This window comes from Tursiops truncatus, chromosome 16 (genome assembly GCF_011762595.2).
Source record: "Tursiops truncatus isolate mTurTru1 chromosome 16, mTurTru1.mat.Y, whole genome shotgun sequence".
Classification (NCBI taxonomy): Eukaryota; Metazoa; Chordata; class Mammalia; order Artiodactyla; family Delphinidae; genus Tursiops; species Tursiops truncatus.
Window position 1 is genome coordinate 31,812,968 of NC_047049.1, and position 27,062 is coordinate 31,840,029.

A 27,062-nucleotide genomic window follows, 5' to 3' on the forward strand; every position below is an offset into this window, starting at 1 on the left:
TTGAACTCCTGAACCCCTTGCAGTTCACACCAATCCCAATTCACCCTGAGGTTTTTTGAGAGGCAGCCTCTCTCGGTGGCCCTGTGTATGTGTGTGTGAGTGTACAGTGTGTGTCCCTGTAAGATCCTGCACGCCTCTTAATAGGGACACTTTTCAAAGACGGTCCTCTCTTTGCTCACCTTTTGCCTCTGATTAGTTTTCTTTGTATGAAACTAGTTCACAGGTAAATCCAAAAATCGGGAGGGGGAGGGCATTTGTTTTTTTTTCCTTCAGAGTTTGAATACTGACCACCAAACGACGACGGTACAAACTTGATATTTGTCATGGATGAAAGGTGAAATCTTTTCCCAATCTGGTTTCCCACTAAATCTTTGCCTGTTTTAACTTTACTTTATTGTTTTGAAGATTCAGAATCACCAAGGCATTTTATACCAGCTGATTACTTGGAATCCACAGAAGAATTTATTCGAAGACGTCATGATGATAAAGAGGTAATCACCCCCTTTGAAATCTCTTAGCTCTTGTGCAGATAAAAATATGAAGGAAGTAGACATTCAGGGAGGTGGCTTGGCCTAGCAGTTAGAAGCAAACATTGGGATTTTCACAGGTGACTTTTTATATGACATGAGCTCAGTCACTCCTCTTTTAGTCCACTTTTCCAAAGAGTAGGACTGATCTTCCCCAAGGTGCTAAGTTCCAAATGCCAAACCTGCCCGGGAGGTTCAGAAAGAGCTTGCCCACCACTGCATTCAGTGCCTTTTAAGGGGAACCTAGAGTCCTTCCCCCTAACCCCCGCCTTATTACTCTCCAGGGAAATCCATCCTCTATTGGCACAAAGCACAGTTCATATTGAGAAATATGCAGTAGGAGAAAGAGGAAACTGAAAAAGAGTAATGCCCATGATACATTTTATAAAAACAGTTTGAAGAAGTTGCCTTTAACTCAGAAGAAGAGAGATACCCCAATAAACGTTGATAACCCCTCTCCCCCAGAACTTCAGGATATAGACCTTGTCCTGCAGCTACTGAAATGTCTGTACTGCAGTGATCTGACTGACGGGGCCGGGAAAGGAACGCGTTCTCTTGGGATTTAGGAAGAGGTAGTTCTGCACATCAGCTGAATGGGCAAAATCACAAGCTGCTGTTGTGATGAAGTGTTACGACGAGGCATGTTTTCTAGACTTTGCATTCCCGGAAGAAAGGGTCCTATAGCTTAAACAAGCTCTGATGAGTGTTTTCTTGCAATGAAGAGATGGAAGAATTGCTTTGAACCTGGTGGCAGCAAGGGAAGGTGTTCGTGTGTATGCAACTCCGTCCCTTTCCCCGTAAAGTCTGAAGCCCTTTTTCTGTGTTGTGCTGTTTTGTTGAGTTGGTTTCAGAGCTTACGGGGATTTTCCTTAAGGATTTAGGGTAAGGCTGACATGGAAGAGAGCTGGAGGGTAACAATCATTGCTGCCAGCTAGAGAGACAAAGGACAAATAAAACCACAGCTCTGCCCTTCTCTGGGCACAATACAGACAGTGCTCAGTAAGACATTTGCGCCTGTCTGTGAAAAGAAACAGGAGGAAGCATTTGATGGACAGAATTATTTGTGATAGCATGGTGAAAAACTCACAGTGGACGTCCATCTGGCCACAGAACAGACTCCTTTTTGTCACTGTCACTGAGATACAAGATTCTACCTATCGAAGCCTGGCCTGCTGTGATGAGGGAAGGTGACATTCCATTTCAGGATGATAAACCCTAGCATCCGACATGGCAGGTTTCGTGGTAGAATTCTTGCCGGCCACATGGGAAGCAGATTTTACTTTGCTGGTTGAGCAGTTCAGAGGGTGAGCAGCTTGTTTCCTGAATGACGCTGGCTCACAGATCCTTGGGTCTTTCTCCCTGTTTTTTGGCTTATGTGTTTAAACTATGGGAATGATGGATTTGCTGAGGTCAGAGTCACACACTGGGTAGGGAGCTCTGCTCCATTTGCATCTGTCCATTCCCATTGCTACAGAAACAACTCACATGTCCCAGCTCAGGGAATGCCAGTCCTGGCATTTTTCCATGCAAGTGGCTTCTTATTAACATTGATGATAATGGCATTTCAGAAAACAAGAGCCTGTCCTGGAAGGGACATTAGTGGTCATCTGGGCAATTCCCTTGTTTTATCCAGGAAAGGACTGCCACAGGACAGTGGCTTGCCTCGGGCCACATAGCCAGTTACCTTGTACCAGAGGCAGAGCTGGAAACCAGGGCTCGCCCGTGCTTCACAAAGCACTTTCTCACGTCTTTTCTCGTTTAATCTTTACCACAACTTACCTGAGCACTGGGAATCCCACAGCCATTTGACGAGTTATTGCTTTATTACTGGTAGACCCTGGAGAAGAATAGAAAAGTGGGCCCACCATCCTTTGGGACTAGGTGTCACTTAAGGCATTTAATTACCTGCTGGGAGAAGACTAATGCGTTATTGAGAATGCTCAGAATGATCAGTACTAATCAATGCTTTCCTGCAAAGAATATTAATCCCAGGAAGGTATGATTGGTATGGAGTAAGAAAACACATTAAAATTCTCTTCCATAGGGTCCTTTCAGTAGGCAATGAGGACATTTAGTTAAATGGAACCTTGTTTAATTATTTTAAAAGGCCTTTAAAAATAGAAATAGATGACTATTTCCTTAATTTAGGAGAGAATATTTCTTCTAAACCCAGGTACCATTATTCTTAGTTTATCTCCTGCATTTATAGTCTACCTCGTTCCCTTAAACTCAGTTTCATTTCACCTAAGGAAGAAACAGTTAAGTAGGAAGTACAAGGTAAGTGATGCTTTCTGTCAGTCACATAAATAGCCTTCGGTGCATGTGCTGAGGCCTCCTAACAACTGTACTCGGAGGAAGGGTTGGCTGGCCTAGGAGAAGGGGTGCCACGTTTTCTGAAATGGGTATCTCTACTCTCTTGAGCATAAAGTAGCAGGAATAGGAAGCACAAAGACGACCTGCTTGCCACAGAACCACACAATAAAAGCCCACAGCAGTTTTAATAGCCTGATTTGAGGAGGAGGAATCAGCCAGCCCTGGTCCCACTATGGGAACTCATCACTGCCTGAGTGAGGGAAGGATAGCACTTCCAGCCTCCCACCATGCTCCATGCTCGTGAATGCTCCGGACGGACCCCCTGGATGCCCTGGCCGCCTTGTGCCAGGAAGCAGGAGGCTTTTGGCTGAGCTGGGAGATAGTCTGCAGACAGCGTAACCGTATGGGACCCAGCGTTCCCCGCAGCCCAGTGCTCCCCCGGTTTCTCCCCGCAGCGCTGTCTCCTCCCTACACAGAGTGCACGTGGGTGGGTACAGCGGGAACCTTGCAGTTGCGGCCATAAAGCCCCCCCAACATGTTTCCTCCCTATTGACCCAGCACCTTTTTCCTTAGTTGTTTTTGTTGGCAGTTTTCCAATACCCTGGACCAGATGATTCACAGCCCATTTTATGCAATTTCATGGCAGAAACTTTTAGCGGACCAGAGACGACTTAAGCGTGAGCAAGAAGAAGCCGATATTGCAGCTCGACGCCACACGGGCGTCATTCCGACGCACCATCAATTTATCACTAATGAGCGCTTTGGGGACCTCCTCAATATAGACGATACAGCAAAAAGGAAATCTGGGTCAGAGGTCTGTTTTGGTCACCTCGATCTGCTGCTTGACCCAAAGCAATATTTGCCTTCCCTCGGCATTGCCCTCTGTAGGCCAAATTACCTCTCCAGACAGCATCTGTCATCCTGGCTTCCCTTAGGCTTGCTTTGGCTCTTCTCTGGCTGGTCGGTGGACATGATTCCCATCATGTCCTGTGCTCTGTATGTCCAAGCATGCCTGGCTGCGGGACCGGGATCTGCTGGCGCACAACCTGAATGCATGCCTTAGAGCATCGGCTGCCTTCATGAGTCTGGTCTTCTCCATCTGCATTTTATCATGAGACTGTGTTGCCTGTGCACTTTGCTTAGAAACCTATACCTTAGTTCATATGCATTAGTAGCTATGGTGTGGACAATTACGAGGTTCTTCTTTGAAAAGACGGTTTAGTGAAACGTGTATTACATGCAATACAGCCACTTGGTATCCTGTGACGATTTAATTGACTGAAGTGTTCAGTAGAGCCGAAGCCTCACTGAGGAATTTTGAAAGCCAGACCGTTTTTGCAGTTAGGGTAAGCCATGGAGGGTAAGCGCTCTCTGAGAGAGATCTCCTTTGTTGCCTTAATTTTGACGTTTCTCAGCTGAAATTATGAAACTTCATATTATACAAGGAACAAAGAAGTACAAGCCTTTGAAGTGATTTTATCCAGGCCTTGGCCTCCTGCGTGAAGGTCAACATATTGAAATTCTTGTGCTGGCCAAATGCCGCAGCTTGCATCAGCGTTTGTTTGGCCACGTGATCCTTAAGTAGCCCTGCTGAAGATTAGCTCCTTTCAGGGAAGCCTGTGTGCCTGGGGCTTGGGGAGGATTGGGGAAATGGGGCAGTGACACCAAAGTATATACAGTTGTATAATTGTTCGGTGTAATAGCCAATTAAATACTCATGTCTCTGTCTTTGGAGTGACAGAGGCACCACTGGCTGTTCATCAAATGGTTTGGGTTTTGGTTTTTTTTTTTTAAAGAAATAGAAGGTGACTGTAACAAAGAGAGAAAAGGGGGAACCAGACTAGAAGAAGGAAAGCTGGGGAGGGGAAAGAGACTCTAAGGTGATAGAGAAAAATAAAATGTAATAAGGGGAGGCAGAAATTAGCAGGAGTTACTCAGATGCAAGTGAAGGACAACCGCCAGCCCTCAGCATTCCAGCTCCTGAATACCACCCTGTTCTGAAGGCTCTAGTGATGGGTTATCCTCATTCCCAGGCCTACCTGGTTGTGAGTGATGGAGAAGATGGGAACATGCAAAGGCACCCTAGGGCTGCCTAACCCACGTGTAGATAATACATGCAAATGAAATGCAACCAGGGCACAATAACCATGGACAGAGGCAGGCAAACTCTGCCTAACCTGCCTTGCCTCCCTTCTAGAGCAGAGGTTCTCAAACTTAAGTGTGTCACAATCCCCTAGACGCTTGTTAAAATACAGGTTGCTGGGCCCCATCCACCAAGTTTCTGATTCTGGGGTGGAGCCTGAGAATTTGCATTTCTGAGCAGTTCAGGGACCACATTTTGAGAATCACTGCCCTAGATGTCGACTGACAGACATGGGACAATAAAGACCAATGAGTCCCAGGTACACCAGGCTATGTAGATGTACTTCTGTACCATTCAGTAGAATTTGGATGACCACTAATTTGCCCAGAACCCTGTGAGGGGATAGAAACAAGACTCAGACTGTGCCCTTGGGAAGCTGGCAGTCTAGTGGAAGAGGCACCCTCGGAACAGTTACCTCTGTTGTAATAAGTAACACAATGCCTTGGGAACCAGAGGAGGAAAAGATCGATTCAGCCTCAGGAGGATGGAGGAAGATAAAGAAGGAGATGATGCTTTGTATAGGCAATATGACTCATATAATATGTCTTAAGAGTTCAGTGGAATCAGTGTTTCTCAATCTTGAATAATGTATGGATTCCCTTTGATGAAAAAAAAATTTCACCAACCCGATTGGGTTGACCTAAGCCAATTTACAAATTAAATAGTAAACTGTACACGTATACAATTTTTATTTAATAATTATAAATTTAATTGAGAACTGATTAATATTCATGTCCCTATCTTTTGAGTGACAGAGGCACCACTGGCTATTCATCAAATGGTTGGATTTTATTAATTTAATTGATGGTTGATATAATTTTGCCTGAACTCAGTTGCCACTCAGTGTGAATATCGTGCTGTTTTGGTATAAATTTTTTTAAAGTTCATACAGCTTTACAGCTGGCTGTCAACCAGCCCCCCCGCCCCCCACTTTTTTAAATTGGAATCACTGAAATTTTTGTGCTTAAAACGTTGGTCATTTGGCTTTCTCTTGTGAACTTGTCGTTTATCATTAACTCCACATTTGTTCTTATTTGCTTACAACTGTTGAATTATGCTCTTTGGTCACAGGCAGGCATTGAAATCTGTGACATTGATTATAAGGTCGTCATTCAGTTGACTTCTAACATGTATGGTAGATAGATGGAAACATCACATGAAAATGCAAAATTAAAAAAAATTCCTGTGGAGAATCCATGGCCTTAAAGAAGATCCCTGTAAGACCCCAGCTTGAGGAACCTGGAAATATGGGGCATTTCACTAAGGGATCAGGATCTAAAACTAAGCTTCATGAAGCTTCTAAAAACCATTTTTTTTCCTCACATAGAGTCTCCCATTTTTCCCCTCTGCTTTGTCCATGCCTTCTAATATTGAAGAGGAAGTATGTAATTTAATTTTCATCACATTGTTTCCCTATACCAGAAAGTTATAGCAGTTGAAAAGGTTGGAGCTGCTCATGGCTGGGGCAGCATTATACTGGCAGCTGTGAACTGCTTGCTCTCATGATTTCTCCCCTCTATCTTTCTTCTTTTTAAAAAAATTCCCCACTTTTACTGGTGGGGAAGAAAGATGTACAAATAAACATGGTAAGTAAAAGGGAACCTTTTGCTCTCTTTGTTGGAATTGGAGATGAGGAAATTCCAGACAGAGAAGGGGTGTCTAGACAAGGTGCAGCAAGTAGATTTGCCTGACTGGGACAGGAAAAGTGTCATAGGAGATAAAGGCGGTTAGGTATGAGTGGGGAGAAATGACCCAAAGGCCTTAACCCACCTCAGGAATTGAGAGTTGATCTGAGGCACAGTTGAGAGACTGGGCCAACTTCAAAGCAAGGAAGAGATGTGATGGAGGTATTTGAGGAATGTTATTTGTGCTCCTGAGTGACAGTAGATTAGAGTGAAGAGAACTGAAGTCAAAGGAAGCTCTGTGCCTGTTGGAAATAGAGGTCAGACCTGAGTGGGGTTGTGGAAGGGACGGAGGGAGGGTTGGCGTGACTTAATGACAGGCTCGATGAGAAAGTGGAGATGGGGGCTGTGGATGACTTCCAGTCTTGGGGGGTCTAGGAGGAGAGGGCTACCTAACAAGAATGGAAGCCTTGAAGGAAGAGCATGAGCTCAGGGCTCGCTTTATCTGGCTTTCTTGGATGATTTCACAGACCTGGAGAAATATGTGGAGTTGGAGGTGATGCGAGAAGTCACTCAGGGTTCATTTACTTGCAGGTCATAATTTAAGTCAGGTAAAGAGAACATGTTCCCCAAAGACTAAGACAGTTAGATAAGGAATGTCTCAGGACTTCTGGCTGGGGTTTGTCTGTTTGTTTTTTAAATAGTGGTGTCAGCCTCGAGGACCAGCATTTCAACTTTAGGACTTTTCTAATGATCTCTTCCCCACATCTGCCCCTCCGTAGGGAGATCCTCACGCGTGGCATAACTGATTGAACGTCCATGTAGTGCTCTGCTAAGGTCAGACAAGTAGATTTCTGCCCAGATTTCGACACCAGAGTAAACTGGTTAGGGTGGATTTTTCTGCTTTGCTTTCCGGAAACTTGTAAACGTGTGTCCTTTTCATTATGCATAAATTGTGATTTTAACTTGTCACTGTTTCCTGTGTTTAGATGAGACCTGCCAGAGCCAAGTTTGACTTTAAAGCTCAGACGCTAAAGTAAGTGCCACCAGTCATATTCATTTATTTTAACTGCTTTGAAGCACAGACGTGCACTCATAGAGAAGAGTGGGAGAAAATAACAACAGTAAGAAACAGGGGTTTTTAGATTGTACTATGTGCAAGCACCATTCAAAGTACTTTACGTATGTTAACTCATTCATCCCTCATTGGAACCCTGTGGGGTTGGCGCTATTGTTATTTCCCTTGTAGTAATGGGGAAACCAAGGTTCTGCGAGGTTAAGGAACTTGCCCAAGCTGGTCAGTGATGGAGTTGGGATTCAAATCCAGGTAGCCTGGTGCCAGAGCCTGGGCTCTCAGCTCTGTGCTGCTCTGCTACCTCCTATGTGGGGACTCAGTTTGCTTCATTAAGTGGTGGCTTGATCTGACTTTCTCTACGGAAGGAACCAGAACCAGTCTCTAGGAAGATAACTTTGCCAGTTTTGCTGCAACATCCCGAGAGATTAAAGGCTTATGTGAACCCACAGGAGACCAGCATTTCTCTAAGTATGTTCCTTAGAGTGCTGGCTCTGTAAATATTTCTCAAATAGTGTTCCATCTTAGAAATGAGTCTGGGAACCACTGCCTCCTATGTCTGTACCTCCTGCCCCTCCTTGAAGAGAGACTTTGCTATTGACATATCAACGGCTCTCTAGAAGTTTTTCAATAAAGAAACCTAATTAGCTGATTTAGCCAATGTTACCTAAGTTTAGACGACCAGAAAACCTTTCCATTTTCCGTAGAATGAAATGTGAGAAATGACTGGGTTCCTAGAGGAACTTGCTCACTTCATATTAATTATGGATTAAAACGGGTTGTGAGTTTTCATTGGCAGCAGTGAACAGCAGCCATCCTGCTGTCCTGGTGATGAAAGGGGAAGGAAAGCCCTCCATCCTTGGACGCTGGAAAACGCTGTATGGAGGCTGCTCAGCTGTGGTTCCGATCTCCTCCAACACAAAATGAGTGACTAGCCTACTGTTTCCAGAACCTAGGCACAAATCTGGTGCATTTGGCTTTGCTTGTAATTACTCCAGTGCTTTAGCTTGTCACCTAATGAGAGGTGGTGGCATAATGTGCTGGGTTGATTATGGGCTCTAGAGTCAGGAAGTCCTGGGTTTGAATCCCGACTGTGCCACTTACTGCCTCTGATCATGGGCAAATCACCAACCTCTCCACCTCAAATTTCCTCATCTGTAAAATGGGCATAAAAATGCCTCTCTTAAAAAAAAATGCCTCTCTTGCAGGGCAGCCAAGGTAATACTTGTAAGATATGTTGCATAGTGTAGCAAAAGTGTCCCCCTCCTTTTTTTAAACCAGAGACCTCTGGTTATAAAATATATATACATATAGTTATGTAAATTAATTTTTTAGTTTAATCAAGAAGTACCTTTTCCTCTTTTTTCTTTGAATTGAGAAAGTTCCATGTAATCATTGAACGGTATTGTGATATTACATTTAGCTAGATTTCATTTAAAAATCCTCACAGATAGAACAGGTGACAAGGCTAAGATAGACAGAACTCATCACCATTTACCAACGTTGCTCATGCTGGGACAGGGCTCCTTCCTCCTGACCCAGTGCTTTCATTGTACCACGTTGCCTCCCAAGAAAAGTTAATAATACTTTTTAAAGAGAAAACAAAAGATCCATAGACTTGAATATTTTAAAACATCTCCAGTCACTGGGTTCTGTTTTCCTCCATAGTATGTTACTCAAAAAAGTGTTCTGTGGGAGCACTCGTTTCAACCAAGTTAAACAGGTTTCTGTCCCACAGGACTTTCTCCAAGCTTCCACTGTGCTAACGTACATGGTGACACTCCAGAAAAGATCTAAAGTACATCATATTATTTCCCAAACCTTGTTATTACCAGACCTTGCCATGTGCCTAAGTGACCTGCAAGTCACTTAGGGTGGCAGAGCTTGGAGCCTGCAGATCTCCAGCAGGGGTGGATATTCTGAGGGTTCTGCTCATCTGTGTGCCCATAGTTGGGAGTAAATGGAGGGGAGGATTCAGAACTCCCCCAGGGAGGGCTATGGCAAGAATTTGGCCAAAGACCTTCTTTCTTCCAGAGACAAATGCCCCGGATCCCCTTCACAGGCCTCTTTAGGGTTAGAATCCTGCCTACCAGTGCAAGACCCACACAGGCTGCCTTGTTCTCTCATCCAGCACAGTGCTGACTTTGTGTGAGGTTTTCCAGATGTGCCCCTTTGTTTAGCCAGCATCCCTCACGTACCGTGGGACTTCCTGGCACACTGCAAAGCAGGCACACCCCGTCCAAATTGCAGTCAGAGTCCTGTCTTTCCATGCTGTTGGTTTGAGGCAAATGGAAAAGATCTAGTCATTTTTTCTTTTTTTTTGGCTGCGTTGGGTCTTTGTTGCTGCGCACGGGCTTTCTCTAGTTGCGGCGAGCGGGGGCTACTCTTCGTTGCGGTGCGCGGGCTTCTCCTTGCAGTGGCTTCTCTTGTGGAGCACGGGCTCTAGGCGTGCAGGCTTCAGTAGCTGTGGCACGCGGGCTCAGTAGTTATGGCTTGCAGGTTCTAGAGCGCAGGCTCAGTAGTTATGACGCACGGGCTTAGGTGCTCCATGGCATGTGGGATCTTCCTGGACCAGGGCTCAAACCTGTGTCCTCTGCATTGGCAGGCAGATTCTTAACCACTGCGCCACCAGGGAAGCCCCATTTTTTTTTTTTTTTAATGCAAGAAAATTTCAAGGTACAGTTTTTGTGTTGCTTAAAATTTATCTTTCTCTCTCAGTTTTTAAAATGGAGTCCTGGTTAGCGGTTAACATATTATTGAGGCAAACAAAGGGATGTATATGGAAAAGTTGAAAAGGGGCAGGAAGACCATTTGAAGGAAAATCCACTTTTCTTTCCAAGATCCCTTTTCCATGTTGAAAAGAAAGTGAATTAACATTTACTGAGTGTTAACTATGTAACAGGCACCGTGCTAGGTGTTTTATTTGTAGTTTGTTGCTGAATTCTCCACCAACTCTGAGTTAGCTCCTGTTTTCAGATAAAGAAAGTATCTCAGAGAGATTAAATATCTTGCCCAAGGTACCAGAGCTGGTAAATGGTATAACTGGGTTTTGAACCCAGATCTGCCTAATATCAGAGCGTTTCTACTGCATGATGATGGATGGATGGATGAATGGGTAATGAAATGAGTGGTGGATGAATGGCTAAACGAATAGAATGATAAAAGGATATCCGTATGTCACAATTTGACGGTAATTTAAATGTCATGGGTAATGAAGGCATGCATTTCTAGGGCATAGAAGAGGGTAGTGAAAGTATCTAGAAGGAAACATTTTTCATTAATGAACAGCAGCTAAGACTGCTGGGTGCATCACTGTGTGTTGCATAAATATTCTGAGCATAAGACAGCATTGACAAAAAATACATTGGGGAAACCACGACAAACTAATAAGGTGTCTGGGCACTTGTCAGTTTGAAAGTTAACCTTCATCCCACAAGACTGGAAAAATGCCGAATGTGCTGCAGTTTCCTGAATAGTGGAGTCGTCACATCCACATATGGAGCCGCCTCTTCTGTCACTTGTCCCCTTTGACCTCACTCGAAGTCTCCTTTTGCTAAAACAAGGAGCATCTTAGTCTTACACACATTGGGACATCTGATAAGATGCTGTGACCCTCTGTCCACAGGGAGCTTCCTCTGCAGAAGGGAGACGTCGTGTACATTTATAAGCAGATCGATCAGAACTGGTATGAAGGAGAGCACCACGGCCGGGTGGGAATCTTCCCCCGCACCTACATTGAGGTACTCTGGCTCTTTCTCTTTCTAAGGAAAAGCCTGGTCGTGCCCAAAGCACAATTCATTTAACTTGTGTTTCGTTTCCTCCTTTCACTTCTGTGCTTTCTTCTCTTTTCCATTCTCCTTCGCCTCTTTTTTCCTTTCTCAGCTTCTTCCTCCTGCTGAGAAGGCTCAGCCCAAAAAGCTGGCACCAGTGCAGGTTCTGGAATACGGCGAAGCTATCGCCAAGTTTAACTTTAATGGTGATACCCAAGTAGAGATGTCCTTCAGAAAGGTAAGCTGCCCTCTCATCCCACGCCAGGGGGCCCCGCTGGGTGGCGCTGTCATCGTGGGGATGGGGCACTGCAGCGGCGGCCACTGTGGTGAGGCTGCCATGCCCCCAAGCTCCGTGCCCCATCAAGGATTGCACAGAGGGCAGTTGCAGGGTTTCTGCCATGGAGTATTAAAAAAACAAACCCTGCATTGAGTTCACTAATGAACGGCCCATGAATTCTCACAGACCTACCTCTTTTGTAAACCGTATTCAGTGTTTATCGAGCACCTAGTAATGTGAGAAGTGCTGTGTTGGTAACTAGGTGGTACAACATTAATGTGGAGAAAAGGAAGTCCAGGAAGTTTGAAAAACTTTGAAGCCAAGAGTCATAGGTTATCAGCTGTGTGGCTTTGGGGGAGTTAAATAATTGTTCAGAGCTGCGATTTTTTTATATGTAAAATGAAGATAAATGGCCCCCTTCCAGAGCGGCTGTGAGAGGATTTAATGAAACAGCCTCAGTGAAGCCCCCAGTGTGACACGTGGCATCTAGTTGGGACTCAATGAGCAGGAGATGACACTGTTATCATTGCCTTCAAGGCGCTCATGCTTATTTTGAACACAGTTAAGCTGTGCAGAGACACTGTCCTTCCCACGAATTCAGACGCTGTCTTTACATGCCAAAATTCTCAACTGGCTGAAGGTATTAAAGTTACTAATTTTACTGAGGATTGAGGGACGTGAGCTTATGCCTGGAAAAAAATGAGCCAGCTTATAGAAAAAAGAAACACTGGAAGCAGCCTAATTGCCCTACGTCAGGAGACCAATAATTAAACCATTATATGTATGTACAATAGAACATCCTGCAGTGGGCCATTAAGCTGTGCACCGCCAGGAAAAATGTAGAATTCTATTTCTTGATAAAGAAGGAGGTTCACTGTATGTTATTGAGTATAAAAATGCAAGTTGCAAAGGGGAATAGAGTGCGTATTCAGTTTTCATAAGAAAAAAGTATGTGCAAGTCTAATTCACATGGAATTATCTACACCAAAATATTAACAGTGGTTACCCCCAAGTGATAATATTATGGTAATGATTCTTTTCTGCCTCAGGTTTATGTTTTAATTTTTCTGTAATAATACAGGAAAAAATAAAATTACATAAAAAAAGAAAAAGAACCCCAAAAACCTTTACCTTAGAGAAGAAGATTGGGTATCTGTCTGTTTTGCATTAGATGAGTCAAAAATACTACGTTTGCCTGTTAGCTTGAGAGAATGAGTCTGACCTTCTCCTTTACCAAAATATGTAAAGACCAAGCTTAACAGCCTCCAGGTATCTCTACTGCCGTTAACATCTCCGTCCCAGTGATAACTGATTCCATCCAGGTCTAGCAAAGAAGGTTTTTCTGAACAAAGAATGTAATAAATAATGCAGGAGAGCACGAGGTACAGGCAGGGGCCTCAGACGTGCCAAGGCCTGCTAGGACAAGGACCCTTGCCTTTCTGTGTCTTGCAGGGCGAGAGGATCACGCTGCTTCGACAGGTGGACGAGAACTGGTACGAAGGGAGGATCCCAGGGACGTCCCGGCAAGGCATCTTCCCCATCACCTATGTGGACGTGATCAAACGGCCGTTGGTGAAAAACCCCGTGGATTACATCGACCTGCCTTTCTCCTCCTCCCCAAGTCGTAGTGCCACTGCAAGCCCTCAGGTACCTAAGCTTCTCGCCACTGGTTTTCACACTCAGCACGACAAACCTCCGTGCTAATAGCACACAGCCCCTCGGGGGTGGTTCTGCAACACTGTGATTAAGAACCGTCTGCAGCAGTGCAGGGTTTGTTCTCATGTGTACAAATGGCATTTTTCAAGACCTTGGTGGGAGAAATACTATCTTGGGGAAAAGGAAGTGCTTAAGGTGATTGCTCTGGGGATAAGATGATTAGGGAGAGAGAAATAAGCGCCATTATCAGTTGGTCCAAAACTCTGTTCTGGGAGCATCCCTTCCTGGGTGAAGCTGGTTGTCTGGATACCACCACTGTCCCATGGCCAGTATGGTTCTCTTAGTCATCTTACTGGTCAAGATTGGCCTGTAGAAGACAAAGATTGAAAGAGAGAATTTCATGGGCTCATCCTCAGACATATAGACTGGATTCAGAGTGTTCTTTGCAATCAAGAACCGGGTTGGAAAAGGAACAGTGTCTCTGTCTGTACTGGGCTGAAAAGAAGTAGATTCATAGGCATAATAAGATCTTTGCTTGCCTGAACATTAATTGTGAACAAACTTGTTTTAAAATATAAATTATTCCAAACCCATCCCCACTTTCCCAAAGCCAAGAAAAAAATCAGACCTTGGGTTCAGGAGAGGCACAGTGGGGTGACTGCTTGTGAAACAGACTGACCATAAGTGGTAAGTTACAGGGAGTATGGCCAGAGAAATGAGAGCAGGACCTGGGGACACTTGGATGGTGCCTCTTTTCTCTCATCTTCTAATCATTTCCTCCTCTCCCACCTGCCACTGCTGACCCCAGGAGATGGTTCTTGGCAGGAAGCATGAGATGGGCTGACCCAGGGCTTCCTGCACAGCGAGATCCAGATCCTATGATCTCTCGAGGAGAGGGTGTGAGCCAGGCGCAGGGCGTTCTGCTTCGTCATAGCATGGGGAACTCAACTAGATTTTTCGCTTGACTGTAGCCAAGCACAACTATAAAACAAGATGACTACGATACTCATACTCCTCTCTGGAAGGCTCTCTGCTGAGCCCCCCTAGAGAGAATAAAAGCCCAAGAAGGGTCAGAGCAGTGGCAGGCCTTGTTAAAATTTTTTTTATTGAAGTCTAGTTGACATACAATGTTATATTAGTGTCAGGTGTACAGCACAGTGGTTCAACCAGGACACCTTTTTCTCCTCATGGCTCTGGGTCAAGGCTGCATTGGCAGAGGCGGTTGGGTGGGGTGCTTCCAGTGTGTCCCTTTACAAGTCTGATTCCACAGACCAGCCGGCACCGTCTGTTCCTGCCCTGATGGGACCCTTTCTCCCATCTCCATACCGCGTGCTTCTCCATCCTCCCCCCGCCTGCACACACCCGCGCATCCACACGCATGCACCCACATCCCAGTTTCTCTCCCAACCTAACCAGATGATTTCCTTTTTGGACACCAGAGTGTCCTGCTCTTCCTCTCCATTTCACTCCTCTCCATATAGCCCTTGTGATTATTTTCCCCTTTTCTTCTCTGTGCTGACACTTGTGCCTTTTGCTTCTTTTGTTTTCCTCTCTCTCCTTTTCTTTTGAAGTTTCCCGGTCACAGCAAGCTCATCACGCCAGCCCCCTCATCTCTGCCCCACGCCCACCGAGCCCTGTCCCCCGAGATGCACGCTATCACCTCTGAGTGGATCTCGCTGACCGTAGGAGTCCCGAGCAGGCGGCCTCTGGCCCTGACCCCACCCTTGCCTCCTCTGCCAGAGGCTTCTGTCTATAGCCCTGAACCCCTGGCCTTGTGGGCGAGGCCCAGCTCCTCCCTTACCCTCAGCGTCCCCCGTTCGGGCTGGTCAGCCTGGGCCACCCCACGCTCAGCAGTCTCCCCGCTGGCCCTGCCTCCCCCGCACAAAGCCTGCTCCCTGGCGCCCGGTTCCCAGACCTCCCTCCACGCCAGCGGAGATGGTGGTACCCACGTGCCACCTCCAGGGGTCCTCAAGGATAGCTTCTCCCAGCTGAGGCTTGGGCGTTCGGACAGGGTCATCTCGGAGCTTAGTGACGCCTTTAGCAGCCAGGGTGAGCGGCAGCCGTGGCGAGAAGGAAGTGGAGCACGTGAGAGGAAAGCAGACAGGGAGGCAGGTGAGAGATGCCCGGGTGGACCCGCCATCTCTAAGAAGAGCTGCCTGAGACCGTCAGACGTGGTCAGGTGTCTGAGCACCGAACAGAGACCCACAGAGCTCCACACCCCAGAGGAGAGCCGGCCCCGCCAGCCCCGGGGTAGCCCTTTCCCGGGAAGGGAGGCTGAGCCCTCAGAGCTGCAGAGAGGTGGCGAGCCGGCCGAGAGGAAGGCCGCTCGGACTGCCGCGAGCGAGGTAGGCCTGCAGCATGCCCGTGTGTGCCCGGGTGTCCTGGCCAGCAGGGTGGGCTCACCCCTGGCGCGTGGACGCCCGTGAGAGCTGTTTGCTTTCTTGGGAACAAAAATATGACCCAGGAGGGAACGGAGGGGTTGTCCATTAAGGTGTCAGGGCTGGGACAGTGGAGGCAAAGGACAGTCTGTATCCTGGCCTCTCAAGGTGATTCAGAAGCGACCCCCACGTTGGGCACCTCCTGGGCTGGTGCAAAAGCCCACGAGGAGGCAGGCCTTCCTCCCGGCCCCGTCGTGCTGGGGGATGATCCTCCCTCTGCCCAACACGGCCGAGAACACCAGGCTTCGGTGGGGCTCCGTGTGATTCGGTTTTGTGTGCGACACGCTTCGTTTCCGTAACCCACGGTGCTCTGCCTGCCAGCGCTCAGCCGTGTCAGGTCTTCGTCCTGTCTCGTGTTTGTGTGCGAGCTGACTTGTTCACTGAAGAGCAAATGCGTTTTGGTTCTGGGGGGAGTGGCCCCGTGCTGGGCTCCTTGAAAGGCAGGCCAGGGTTTTAGGTGACTGTCCCATTTTCTCTCCGGGTCAGCTATCCGGATTTGGGGGTTTGGACCAGGGCGGCCCTAGGGTGTTTTGAGGGCTGAAAATTTGGGGGCAGGGGGAGATGAACTTAGCAGTTGGATCACGGTTCTAATTTTGGCTACGTTGTTTACTACCCCAGAAGGCAAAGATTTGGGCAGCTTCTCTAAAGCAGCCAGGTTTGAATGCCTGCTCACCTCTACTGTGCAGTGACTTGGGAGTGAGTTACTTCCCCTCTCTGAGCTTCAGTTTCCTCATCCATAAAATGGAGAGTGACACCTACCTCAGAGTCTGGTTGAGAGGATTCCACGAAGTGATGCATGTAAAGTGCTAAGCACAGGGGCTGGGAACGGAACATGTCAGCACTTTACAAATGGAAGCTATCCGCTTTGGGTGATGGAGAGCTGCTCCTGGAACTGAGAACATTCTAGAATGTTTTTCGAACCAGATAGAATTCTTGAAGATGCCTCCAAATCATTTATTATCTACTGTGCACAATGTCCATGATAGACGATGCTTGATCCTCAGACCTGCAATCCCAGTTTCCCTTTAAAGTGTCATTTACTCAACAAATAGTTGATTGAAGGCCTGTAGACACCAGCCTCTGGGCAGGATACAGGGGTTATCTCATCTCTGCCCTTGAGGAGCCTTATGTTTCAGTGAGTCTGACGGACACAGCAGTAGAGGTGTGCTTGGAGGCCGCAGGAGCCCAGCGGCCTAAAGCACAGGTGAGGCCAGACCTGCAGCCCCAGCCTGTGGCGGGGAGTGGGGCATCATTGCTGCAGGGAAGGACAGTGTGGGATAATGATAAATAACCAGGCTTAGCCTCCCCACTGGTTTTCTCCTGTGCAAAGTAGGAGTGGAACTCTGTCCCTCCCTCGAAGGGCAGTGTAAGGATTAAATGAGGTGGGTGTGGTGCCTGGCATGTGGGAAGGCTCCCTAAAGTGGATTGTGTGGGCCTGAGGAAAGAGAATACCTGGGGAGGGTTTTACCTGGCCCGGGAGCAGGTGCTCCTGGAAGGGGTGTTCTGTGAGGAAAGAAGGGTGTGTCTAGTCAGGAATGAATAGTTCGCCGGGGGAGAGCGGGTGAAGTGGCTGGTTGAAAAGAAGTGAATGTCTCAACACAGGAACAATTCTGTAAATGTTCTAAGTCAGCGCCTGGGGCCTGGAGGCCTCGTTATGGTCAGCAGTGAGTCATTGCGGCCTGACGCCAGGACCCAGTGTGCACAGGAAGTGCGCATGGCGCTCGCTCGGGTGAGATTAGTGGTACGCGCTTCCCGCTTCCTAACGAGGAGAGGAGGGGGCTGGCAACACAGAAAGCCAGGCTTGTTGAAAACTGATTTGCCTTTCTTGGTGGGCTTCCAGACCCCAAGTGCACCGCTTCCTGTCCCCTCCCTTCCTCCTGCTTTCCCAGCACGAGCCCCTTCTCCACGGCACCCGTCTTGCTCCCTGTTGAGAGCTGGGGGTTGTGTGAAAAGGGCTCCTGCCCACCCACTCCCTCCCAAGCCCCTTTGCCTTCCCCTCCTGGCACTGGGAGCAGGATGGCAACCCGGGAAATGAGGTCCTGCAAAAGAAGCTTTCTGCCTCTTGAGGGCCTCTTTGGATGACAGAGCTAAAGATGGGAAGGGCTTGAATGACAGGTATTCTCTGGTGATCCAGTCACAAGATGTGATCTCAGGCTGTGTCACTTATTTGAATAAATGCATTCCAGACCAGTCTGCGTTATCAGGAGAACTGCCAGCCACGCTTGTCCTTGCGGTAAACCAGTAGTTCAATTTTGTTATCACTGTTGGGAAGCTAGGTTGAGCATCTGACCCATAGGTCGAGGGAATTTAACCTGAGAGCATGAAAAGACATTGGGAAATGTTATGACCACTGCCTCTCCCATTCTAGCATCTAGGATGTTCTAGGCACTGTGCTAAGTGCTGCAAGAGGCACAGAGGAGTGAACATCGTCAGGGGCTCCCCTTTGCTCTCAGGAAAGTCTCTCCTCCTTCATGGGCTTAGGAAGGCCCCATGTGATCGGGCCCCTTAGACAGCAAGCCAGCCTCACCTTCCAAAGCCTCCCTTGCTTTGTATGTCTGGGAAATTCCCACCTGTCCTTCACTTTTCCACTTAGATGTTGCTCCTTCCAGGAAGCCTTTCCTGACAACTTTTCCCTCCCCCTGCAAGACTAGATTAAATGCTGGACTTTGTGCTTTCACAGCTCCCTGCACCTGACCTAAGGGGCACTTATCAGCTCTTTTGTATTCGTCCCTTTGTTTGTCACCATTAGAGCATAAGGGACCAGAACCCCTGAGATATGGAAGGCACTCAATGAATATTTTTTGAGTGAAAGAAAGAATACAATATGACTGACCCCAACTAAAGGAGTGTATGAGCTCCACTGGGGGGATGAGACATGTTCACAACTGTAACGCAGACAGGGAAGTAGGGTCACAAACAGTTCGCTCTGAGAGTTCAAGATGGGAAGAAATAATAAGCGGCAGGAAGAGGAAGATGGAAAGACTTTTAAGAGAAAAGCGGCTTTTGATCTGGGGCTTAAAGAACTGGGGGTTTTATGATAGGTGAACAGCAGGAGGGCGGCATTCAAGGCAAGCAAATAGCCCAGCCAAGCCCCAGGAGTAGGAACGTGAGAGGAGGGAGGGGAGTCGTGAGTTCCTGGTTTCACTGACGCTTCCGCAGGTGGACAGAAGGGGCTGGGAGCCGAGCTTGGAGGGCTGATTGGTGCCTCTTGTGGATACTGGTCAGCACCTTCTCCCAGTGTGTCTGGTCATCTTCCTCAAGTCCTGTGACCCTTGCTAATTGCTCATCAGCATTCCCTAATTGTGTTAGTCCCTGCTTTGCTGCTTTCCTTCTCCTGAGTCACCTGTCCAGCCCAGCCCACTGCCCCCATCTCTGCAGCTGTGAAAGGGTTTGACTTTTCACTCCTTTGAAGACTCCCAAGCTGATGAGACATTGGGTTGGTTGCTCGTGGTGTTCTCTGAACAGCAGAAAGGGGTGAATGAGAGGTAGGGGGCGTTAAGGGGAAGCGGGATCGTTGGGAAGGGTGCTGCACTGCAGGTCAGGATTCCTGGGCTCTGGCTCCCGCTTTGCCATGAGCCTGCTGTGTGTCTTTGGGTGAATCACTTCCTTTCTCTGGCAGCTTCCTCATCCATAAACAAAAGATTCAGACAAAGATAACTTCCTGTTAGCTTTGATATTCTATGATCAGCTAAAAATCCTGTGAATTTCAGTGACAAGGAGAGAGAAGAACAAATACAAAATTTTAAGGAGGGGGTTTATGATAGACCTGTGGACTTTCACAACAGAAAAACAAAAGCTTTCCCTTTTCTTTTTCGAGGGACAACTTAACCAATTGGACAAAGACATACACACAAACACATCCAAAATGCCCAAGAGTTCAGAATTATCAACCAAGTTCTTGGATCTTGTTGCGTGTAAATTTTGGCCAAGAAGGTTTAGGACAATTGGTCGAGAAAGTGAAGGGGAATATCATCTGGGAGATCTCCACCATTAGCATCATCAAATATTTTCTGAGCTTTCCCCAAGATAGCACTGTTTGCAGACTGGCATCCAGACTTTGTTGTTAAGAGCTCCTACAACTGAGTGAGAGATCCTCACAGAATTTCTGAATTTAAAAGAATCTTTAAGTATCATCTACTCCAGTGACTCATAACTTTTTCTGGATCACAGAACCTTTGAGAACCTGAGGTTAGCTGAGGACTCTAGGCCAGTTGTTTGGGAAAGAGGGTGGCACACATACAATTTTGCATAAAGTTTTAGGAGATTCACACCTGAATCATTCTGAGAGCTCCCTAGGAGTCCACAGACCCCCTCGCCCAGGTTGTGAACCCCCAGTCTACTCTACTTTTACAATGACAGCACTGAGGGCTGAGAAAAGTGACAAAACCTATGTGATGTCAGTTTGGGTCCTAAAGAGGAGAAAGCCAATCAAACGGTAAAATCTGAGGGCATCACGTTTAAATAAAAGTATTCAGGAAAGCTCTGTGTCTTCAAAGCATCTGAGAAGCATAAGAACAAACTACAGCCTTAGAGAAAGGAGAGGAGAGAGGGAAAGATGACAGAAAGATGTGCTTTGGTGAACTCAGAGGGAACATCCCTTACCGCATGGAAACTAGGTTAGTTCCCAGAAAGGTAAGAACAAAGGCATAGGCCCTCTTTGAGCATGGAAATCAGAAGTAGAAGGGAAAGCATGTGATGCAACTTACAAGAACAAAAAGAAAATAAGAAATGTTAAAATACCCACCTAATAAGGGGAAACATTTTCCTTTGACTCACTCAGAAGGGAAACCTCTCAATATATACAGAGGGTGTTCAACAGTGTACAGGATGGAGAGACATTGGCTGCAGTTCTTAGAAAAATGATCAGCAGGTATGCGCTCAACACCTAAGGTGCAGGGAACCTGCAGTTGCAGTGTCCACCCCTACAAAGGTGTTAGGAGAAATGGAGGATTGCAGTAGAAACGCTCATGCCAGCTGCAGAGTACGGGGCGACTTAAGGTGGTCTCTTGATGGGCACCTCCCTCAGCTATTCTGACGTCTTCCCCTCTGGCAGAGCACAGCCCGGCAGATCAGGATGTGTTGGGAGGGCAGGGAACTTGGAGTCAGAGAGAATGGGGTTCCAATCCTCGTGCTTCAATTCCCAACTCTGACATGTTGGGTCTTAGTTTTGTAAGATGAGGTAAATACTGATTGCCTTATTGAGTTATTATGAGGATGAAATGAGGTTTCCTGGAGATGAATGGACCTAGCACAGAGCAAGTAGCTGGGACTCGATAAATACTTGCTGACAGGGAAAAGAAACAAAAGTAGTTTATTTTATCCTCCTTACTCCATTCCACCTAGGAGAGGAAGATGGGGTTGGGGGACACAAGAAAGTAGAAGGTGGAAGAATTCTTTTACTTTGGTTATACAAATCCAGACTTTAGAACATTTAGAATTTGCACTCTGTAAATCAGTGCTTCTCGTTATTCTCTCTCACCTCGAGTACAAAGGCATCCTCTTGGAAAGCTTTTGGTTCCTTCATACTTGGATACATATTTGCCATCACTCGTCTGATTGTTTTGGGAAAGAAACATACCCCGCCACAGACTATGAGAAGGCTGAGCGTGTTAAGTTCAGTGCTGTCATCAGATTCACGTCACAACAACGCCGATGTGTTGTCTGTGGACTGATCTGCAAGGAGATTGAGTCTAGGCGGTAAGCAGTTGAACTAATTGGTGGTAATTAGTTTTATACGTAAGCTGGGATCTTTTTCTTAATAAATGCAAGAGGAAAACTCAGTGGAGTCAGACTGTTCTGCAGGACCTGCGGAGGTTTCCTAGAGCCGAAAGCCAGGAGCCTGTCTTTCAGGTCTTCTAACTGCTCTGGCAGAGTTTGCCTGCGGTCTTCCAGGAGCTGCACCTCTCCCTCTACCACCCGGGCAGCTCCTCGCCTCCCACACTGCCAGAGGTGAGCTCTCCAGCCACCCGGAGGCGACTGTCCAGTGGGCAGTGAGTGGAGTGCTGGCCCCCTTAAGCCAGGTCAGCCTTGCCCAGCCCTGGTTCTCAATTCATAGGACGAGCACAGTCTAATGACTACATTAGAACTTTAGAGCCAAAAAAGATGTTTATGTAAATCATGCCCAAGCCTCTTATTTTCCTAAGAACTTGAAATCCAAAGAAGTTAAGCATTTTGCTCAAAAATCAATAAATTACTGGGAGACCCTGTCCTGGAACCCAGTTTCCTCCCTCCCAGTCCAGTGTCCCCTGGGAGGACAGTGTGGGTCACCAGAGAGGTGAGGTCTGAGGAGAGGAGATTCGGGGTATGTGATGAGCAGAGGCACGCCATCTCTGAGAGACGCACGCAGGTTGGGAGAGCAGAGACTCCTGCCGCTTCTAGAGGGGCTCTTCTAGAGGGGCCACGTGGAGGTGGAGTCCTCTGCCCTGTCCACGTCGCCAGGACTTCCTGATGGCCTCTAGCCTGGGGACATTTTATTTTGGGCTTCAAGGCTTTGGCACACGCCCAGAGCTGGAAGAGAATGCTTAGTAACTCATAGGAGCACCAGGTGTTTTTTGTGGATCCAGAGGGATTAACAGCCCCAGGGATGCAGGGTCAGATTTCTGAGGGACCGCTGTGAACTGAAGGTAGAAAGGCAGCAGGGCCACAGAGCAAGGACACATGAAGGGCTGCTCACTCGGAAGAATGAAACAAAAGCTCCAGGCCAGGAGGGCCGACTTGTGTTTCTGTGTGCAAATATGGAAGAAAAGCTGTTTCTGGATCAGCAACTATCACCTGCTTACTGTTGATCTGGGAGGGCAGTGCAGTGGGGCGGGGCGGGGGGTGCTGGTGGCTGTTTTCCTAAACATGTGAAAAACTGGAATGTATTTCCAGGAGTCTGAAGTGTACTTAGCATGAGATAATAGTCCCTTTATCCCCAGCCCTGGCTGAGGTCCTGGTTAGAACTTTGTCCACTTTTAGGCTTAAAGAAGGGTGTACACTAAGACCCGGGACGGTTTGGCAGCATCACTGGCCAGCAGAAATATGACGTGAGTCACGTACGTAATTTAAAATTTTCTGGTAGTAAAATGGAGTAAGTGAAATTAATTTTAGTTATATTTGATTTAACCAAACATATCTAAAATAGTATCATTTTAATATATAATCAGGATAATTGTTGAGCTATTTTACATTTTATACTAAGTTTGGGAAATAATTTTGTAAAAAATAATTTCGTAAAAAGTGTAAATAATTTTACACTTATGACACAGTTCATACTGGCCCCATCTCAAGTGTTGAGTAGATACATGTGGCTACTGGCTACCGTATTGGATAGGATAAGTTCAGAGGAAGAGATATAGAAAGCTGTATATGGTTAGAAAGTGAGACCAGGGAAAGACAAAACATACGCCCGGAGGGAAAAAATGTCTGAAAGTAAACAGCCTTCAAAGTGAAGGGCGAGTCCCTGTAACGGATATCAATGGTTTCCATCTCCACCAAAGGTCCACATGCTGTACCCACCTCTACTCCACCCACCCCACTCCCCCAAAAAAAAACTGTTTACATTTCCGCTGTATGAGATGTTTGGCTTAAATCTAAGGAATGCATTTCAAATAGGGAGAAACTGAATCATCTTCCCGAACAGGATGAATATTCTTCTTGCCGTCTTCATTTATTCCACAGACGTTAAGTAAGCAACAGGTGACTCTCAGGGATGAGTTGAGTTTGTACTAGATGTTAAGTTTGTCTAGATGTGAAGGTTGCGGTGACGATCATCCTCTGGTTTGCATATGACCTGAGTCCAAGGAGGGTATCAGCTGGGTCAGGATCCCTTCTCAGAACTGCGGATCCTTGAGTTAATGATTGGATGACATCCATTACTGCACACTGGACCTTTTACACAAAGAAAAAGTATTCAAGAGAAGTTACAGTGCCTGTTTTCAGGAGAGGCAGAAGCTGGGTGTTGCTATCATCCTTACCCCAGCTATCCCATCACGAGCCAAGAGGGAGGTGGTGTATGGCGACTAGAACCCGAGAGGTTCAGTACTCAGTGGCTTTGCCACCTTGTGAAAATCTTCAGAATTCCATGAGCCTTAAAATTTCCTTTTCTGCCCTCCCCAAGTCAAAGGGTGAGTATAAAAGGCATGTGAGGTAATGGACCTATATGTGCTTTTTTTTTTTTTAAGATGTTGGAGGTAGGAGTTTATTAATTTATTTATTTTTGCTGTGTTGGATCTTCGTTTCTGTGCGAGGGCTTTCTCTAGTTGTGGCAAGCGGGGGCCACTCTTCATCGCAGTGTGCGGGCCTCTCACTATCGCGGCCTCTCTTGTTGTGGAGCACAGGCTCCAGACATGCAGGCTCACTAGTTGTGGCTCACGGGCCTAGTTGCTCCGCGGCCTATGGGATCCTCCCGGACCAGGGCTCGAACCCGTGTCCCCTGCATTAGCAGGCAGATTCTCAACCCCTGTGCCACCAGGGAAGCCCCCCTATATGTGCTTTGAAAGCGACTTTAAAAAAAAAAAAGATGCTTTACAAAAGAAAGGGACAGTGGGACCTCCCTGGTGGTCCAGTGGTTAAGACGCGGAGCTCCCAATGCAGGGGGCATGGGTTTGATCCCTGGTCGGGGAACTAGGATCCTGTATGCCACACGGCTCAGCCAAAAAAAAAAAAAGGGGGTAGTAAACTATCAGGTGGTTCTTAATGTAGCTGATTCACCAAAACTCTTTTAAATTTAAGTGTGAAGTATTTGCTAGATGATTGATTCCAGTCACTCCTTTAGGATTAAAGTTGATTCGAAAGATGCTGTGGGGCTTTGGTAAACTGGAGGTCATGTCAGTAAATTGTCTGCATCCTCTCTTTGTGCTGCACTTGACCTGAGGTTGTCAGGCCACCAGCTGGAGTTTGGAAATATTTTCTCTCTTTATGAGAACTTTTATTTTCTCGAGGTGAGCCAGACCCACCAGTCTTGGCACACTGTAGACAAAGAATCTCAGTGTTGGGTAACCGAGGTGCTCTTCAGCCTTGCTCCCCAAAAGCTGGTCTGTGGACCAGCAGCATGGGCACCACCAAATGGAAATGAACAGGCTTAGGATGCATCCAGATGTGTCAGATGAGAATCTGCATTTTAACAGGATCCCAGGGGAATCTGACATACAGTAGAGTTTGAGCAGCAGTGCTCTACAATATCCCATCTAGCAAAAGTCAACACTGCCTCAGCTGGAACAGCTGCTGGGACTGACCACTCACTTCCTCTCGAGGCAGTCCCTTCTGTTGGACAGCTCTCATGTTTAGAAAGTTTTACCTTCTATCAAGTCAAAATCTGCCTGTAGGTATCACCCACTCAGTGCTGCCACATAGAAGCCCGTATAGTAGGTGCTTGGGAGTGTCATTATTTTCCTTTGTTATGCAGAAGCCTTGATCCAGAGGCTGGATGGGCAGTGAGTGGGGCCACACAAGGTCAGCTCCCAGTCACCTGGCCAAGGCCCGCGGGTCCTGAGACGTCTTCTAAAGAGCAGAACCCTTGCAGTTCTGTCTCTTCTCCCCGAGTCCAAGGGCGCCGGTTTAAGAGATTGCAGTTTGGAGAACTTGAAAAGGTTTTCCAAAAGGATGAGAGTGTAGAAGTGATGGCTGGGATGAAAGCTGGTCCTGCAGGCCATGCTAATGGATGAGAATTTACAGCGGAGACGAACAGGAAGGGATGGTGTGGTGGGGTAGTGTTACCTCTTGTTAGCTGTGTGACATTGGGGAATGCACTAAACCCCTCTGAGCATCCGCTTCCTGGGCTTTAAAAGGAAATGGGATGATAAACCCTGTCCTGCCTGTCTCCAGGGTTTCTGTGGGACTCATTGAGAATAATGTCAGTGAGCACACTTAATAATGAGGGAAATGGTCCGAGGATGAAAGAGAAGGTCCAGCGGGACAGTAGGTGAATCCAGGAGGCAGGTCTACCACTAACTTGCTGGGTGACCTCAGGGGAGGCCCTCACCCTCTCTGGGCCTTCCTGTGAAACAAGTGGGTCACACACTAAAGATCAGAGTGCTCTTCTAGAAGGCCCTGGAGTTGCTGTGACTCATGACTATTATTGCACGTTAGCTGGAGGGTTTCTCCAAGGATGGCTCTTCAAATATTCATTTAGGGAGACTTCTTAGAGCTTGGATTTGAATCCTCTCTGGGATAAATAATTCCAGACATTCTTTCAGTGAAGGCCTGGCCTGTGCTACAGGATCCTTACTTAAAAGACAGGTCCGCTTGGCCACGATTGCACTTTATTTCCACGTCAGCATGTGGGGCCTAAGCTGGTGAGTGAAGAGTGATAGTTTCATTTCTACCAGTGTGTCAGGACACACCATCCTGTTTCTGGAAGCAAGCTCTGCCCCATGAGATATCAGAACTCATCGATCGCATACTTAGCTGGAGAGTATCACGTGCAGGTTTTTCCTGGGGAACAGTCTCACTTGATACGTCACATAGTACCAAGGAGTTTTTCAAAAGTGTTGCTCTTTCTATACACACGGGAAAATGGCATACCTGATACTTTCATGAGCCTGCTCTGCCAGAGGAGGTTCCCAGTCAGAATAAGTGGAACTGGCTTTTGGTACAGCAGCCCTTCCATAGATGCTTGCCAGCTGAGAGCAAGGGGACCAACGTGCGTGGTTACAGAGGGACATAACTGTTCCTTAAGGTAGCCCTTCTGTGTCTCTTCCCTGCCAATCTGGGGTCCCTGTGTTGTTCATTCTCACCTCACTGCAGCCATGTTCCCAACTGCTCATTTCATTGCCTGGAACCTTGCTTCTAACTCTGTACATTGCACTTTCTCCTCTGCTCCCACCGTGTTGTCTTGGAAACTCGGTGGCCATAGGCCACGAGTATCCGGTGTCATTGAATGTGATGCTGTGGTATGTGTATTTGCTCACACTTTTATTTTGAATCCTCTCCAATGTGACATCTGCTAAAATGTCTCCCTTATAATTTGCTTGGTGATCACAGCCTTCTCATCATTCATTGAGAGCAGGACCTGATCTCACAGAATCTGAAAAGAGCTATGTGGTAAGATGCCTGTTGAATAAGACTGTAGCTTTTCTAAAGAGAATTCTTACTGATTTGTAGAGTCTAGACTGGAGTAATGCCTGGTTAACTCACAGAGCCATTATTTACAAGAATTATATGGCTATTGTAGTAGAGAGAGATGTTAGGCCACCCTCTCCCCTCAAAAAAAAAAAAAAAGCAGAGGAATTTTGAGACCATATTTCTACTCTGCCTACATGTGGG

At 47.0% G+C, this 27,062-nt stretch overlaps 1 protein-coding gene across 16 annotated transcripts in view; it reads left to right on the plus strand.

Moving 5' to 3' along the window:
* Positions 1 to 27,062, plus strand: part of SORBS1 (sorbin and SH3 domain containing 1) — a 240,787-nt gene that overhangs the window by 203,925 nt on the left and 9,800 nt on the right. For 11 of the 16 annotated variants that reach the window (XM_073794164.1, XM_073794155.1, XM_073794156.1 and 8 more), the window contains 6 exons: positions 406 to 491; positions 3,487 to 3,654; positions 7,595 to 7,641; positions 11,303 to 11,417; positions 11,560 to 11,685; positions 13,177 to 13,371. In XM_073794164.1, the coding sequence (XP_073650265.1) occupies positions 406 to 491; positions 3,487 to 3,654; positions 7,595 to 7,641; positions 11,303 to 11,417; positions 11,560 to 11,685; positions 13,177 to 13,371 (737 nt within the window). Of the gene's footprint in view, positions 1 to 405; positions 492 to 3,486; positions 3,655 to 7,594; positions 7,642 to 11,302; positions 11,418 to 11,559; positions 11,686 to 13,176; positions 13,372 to 14,951; positions 15,726 to 26,780; positions 26,841 to 27,062 lie in introns of all 16 variants that reach the window. The other 5 variants (XM_073794153.1, XM_073794154.1, XM_073794165.1 and 2 more) reach the window with 2 other exon arrangements.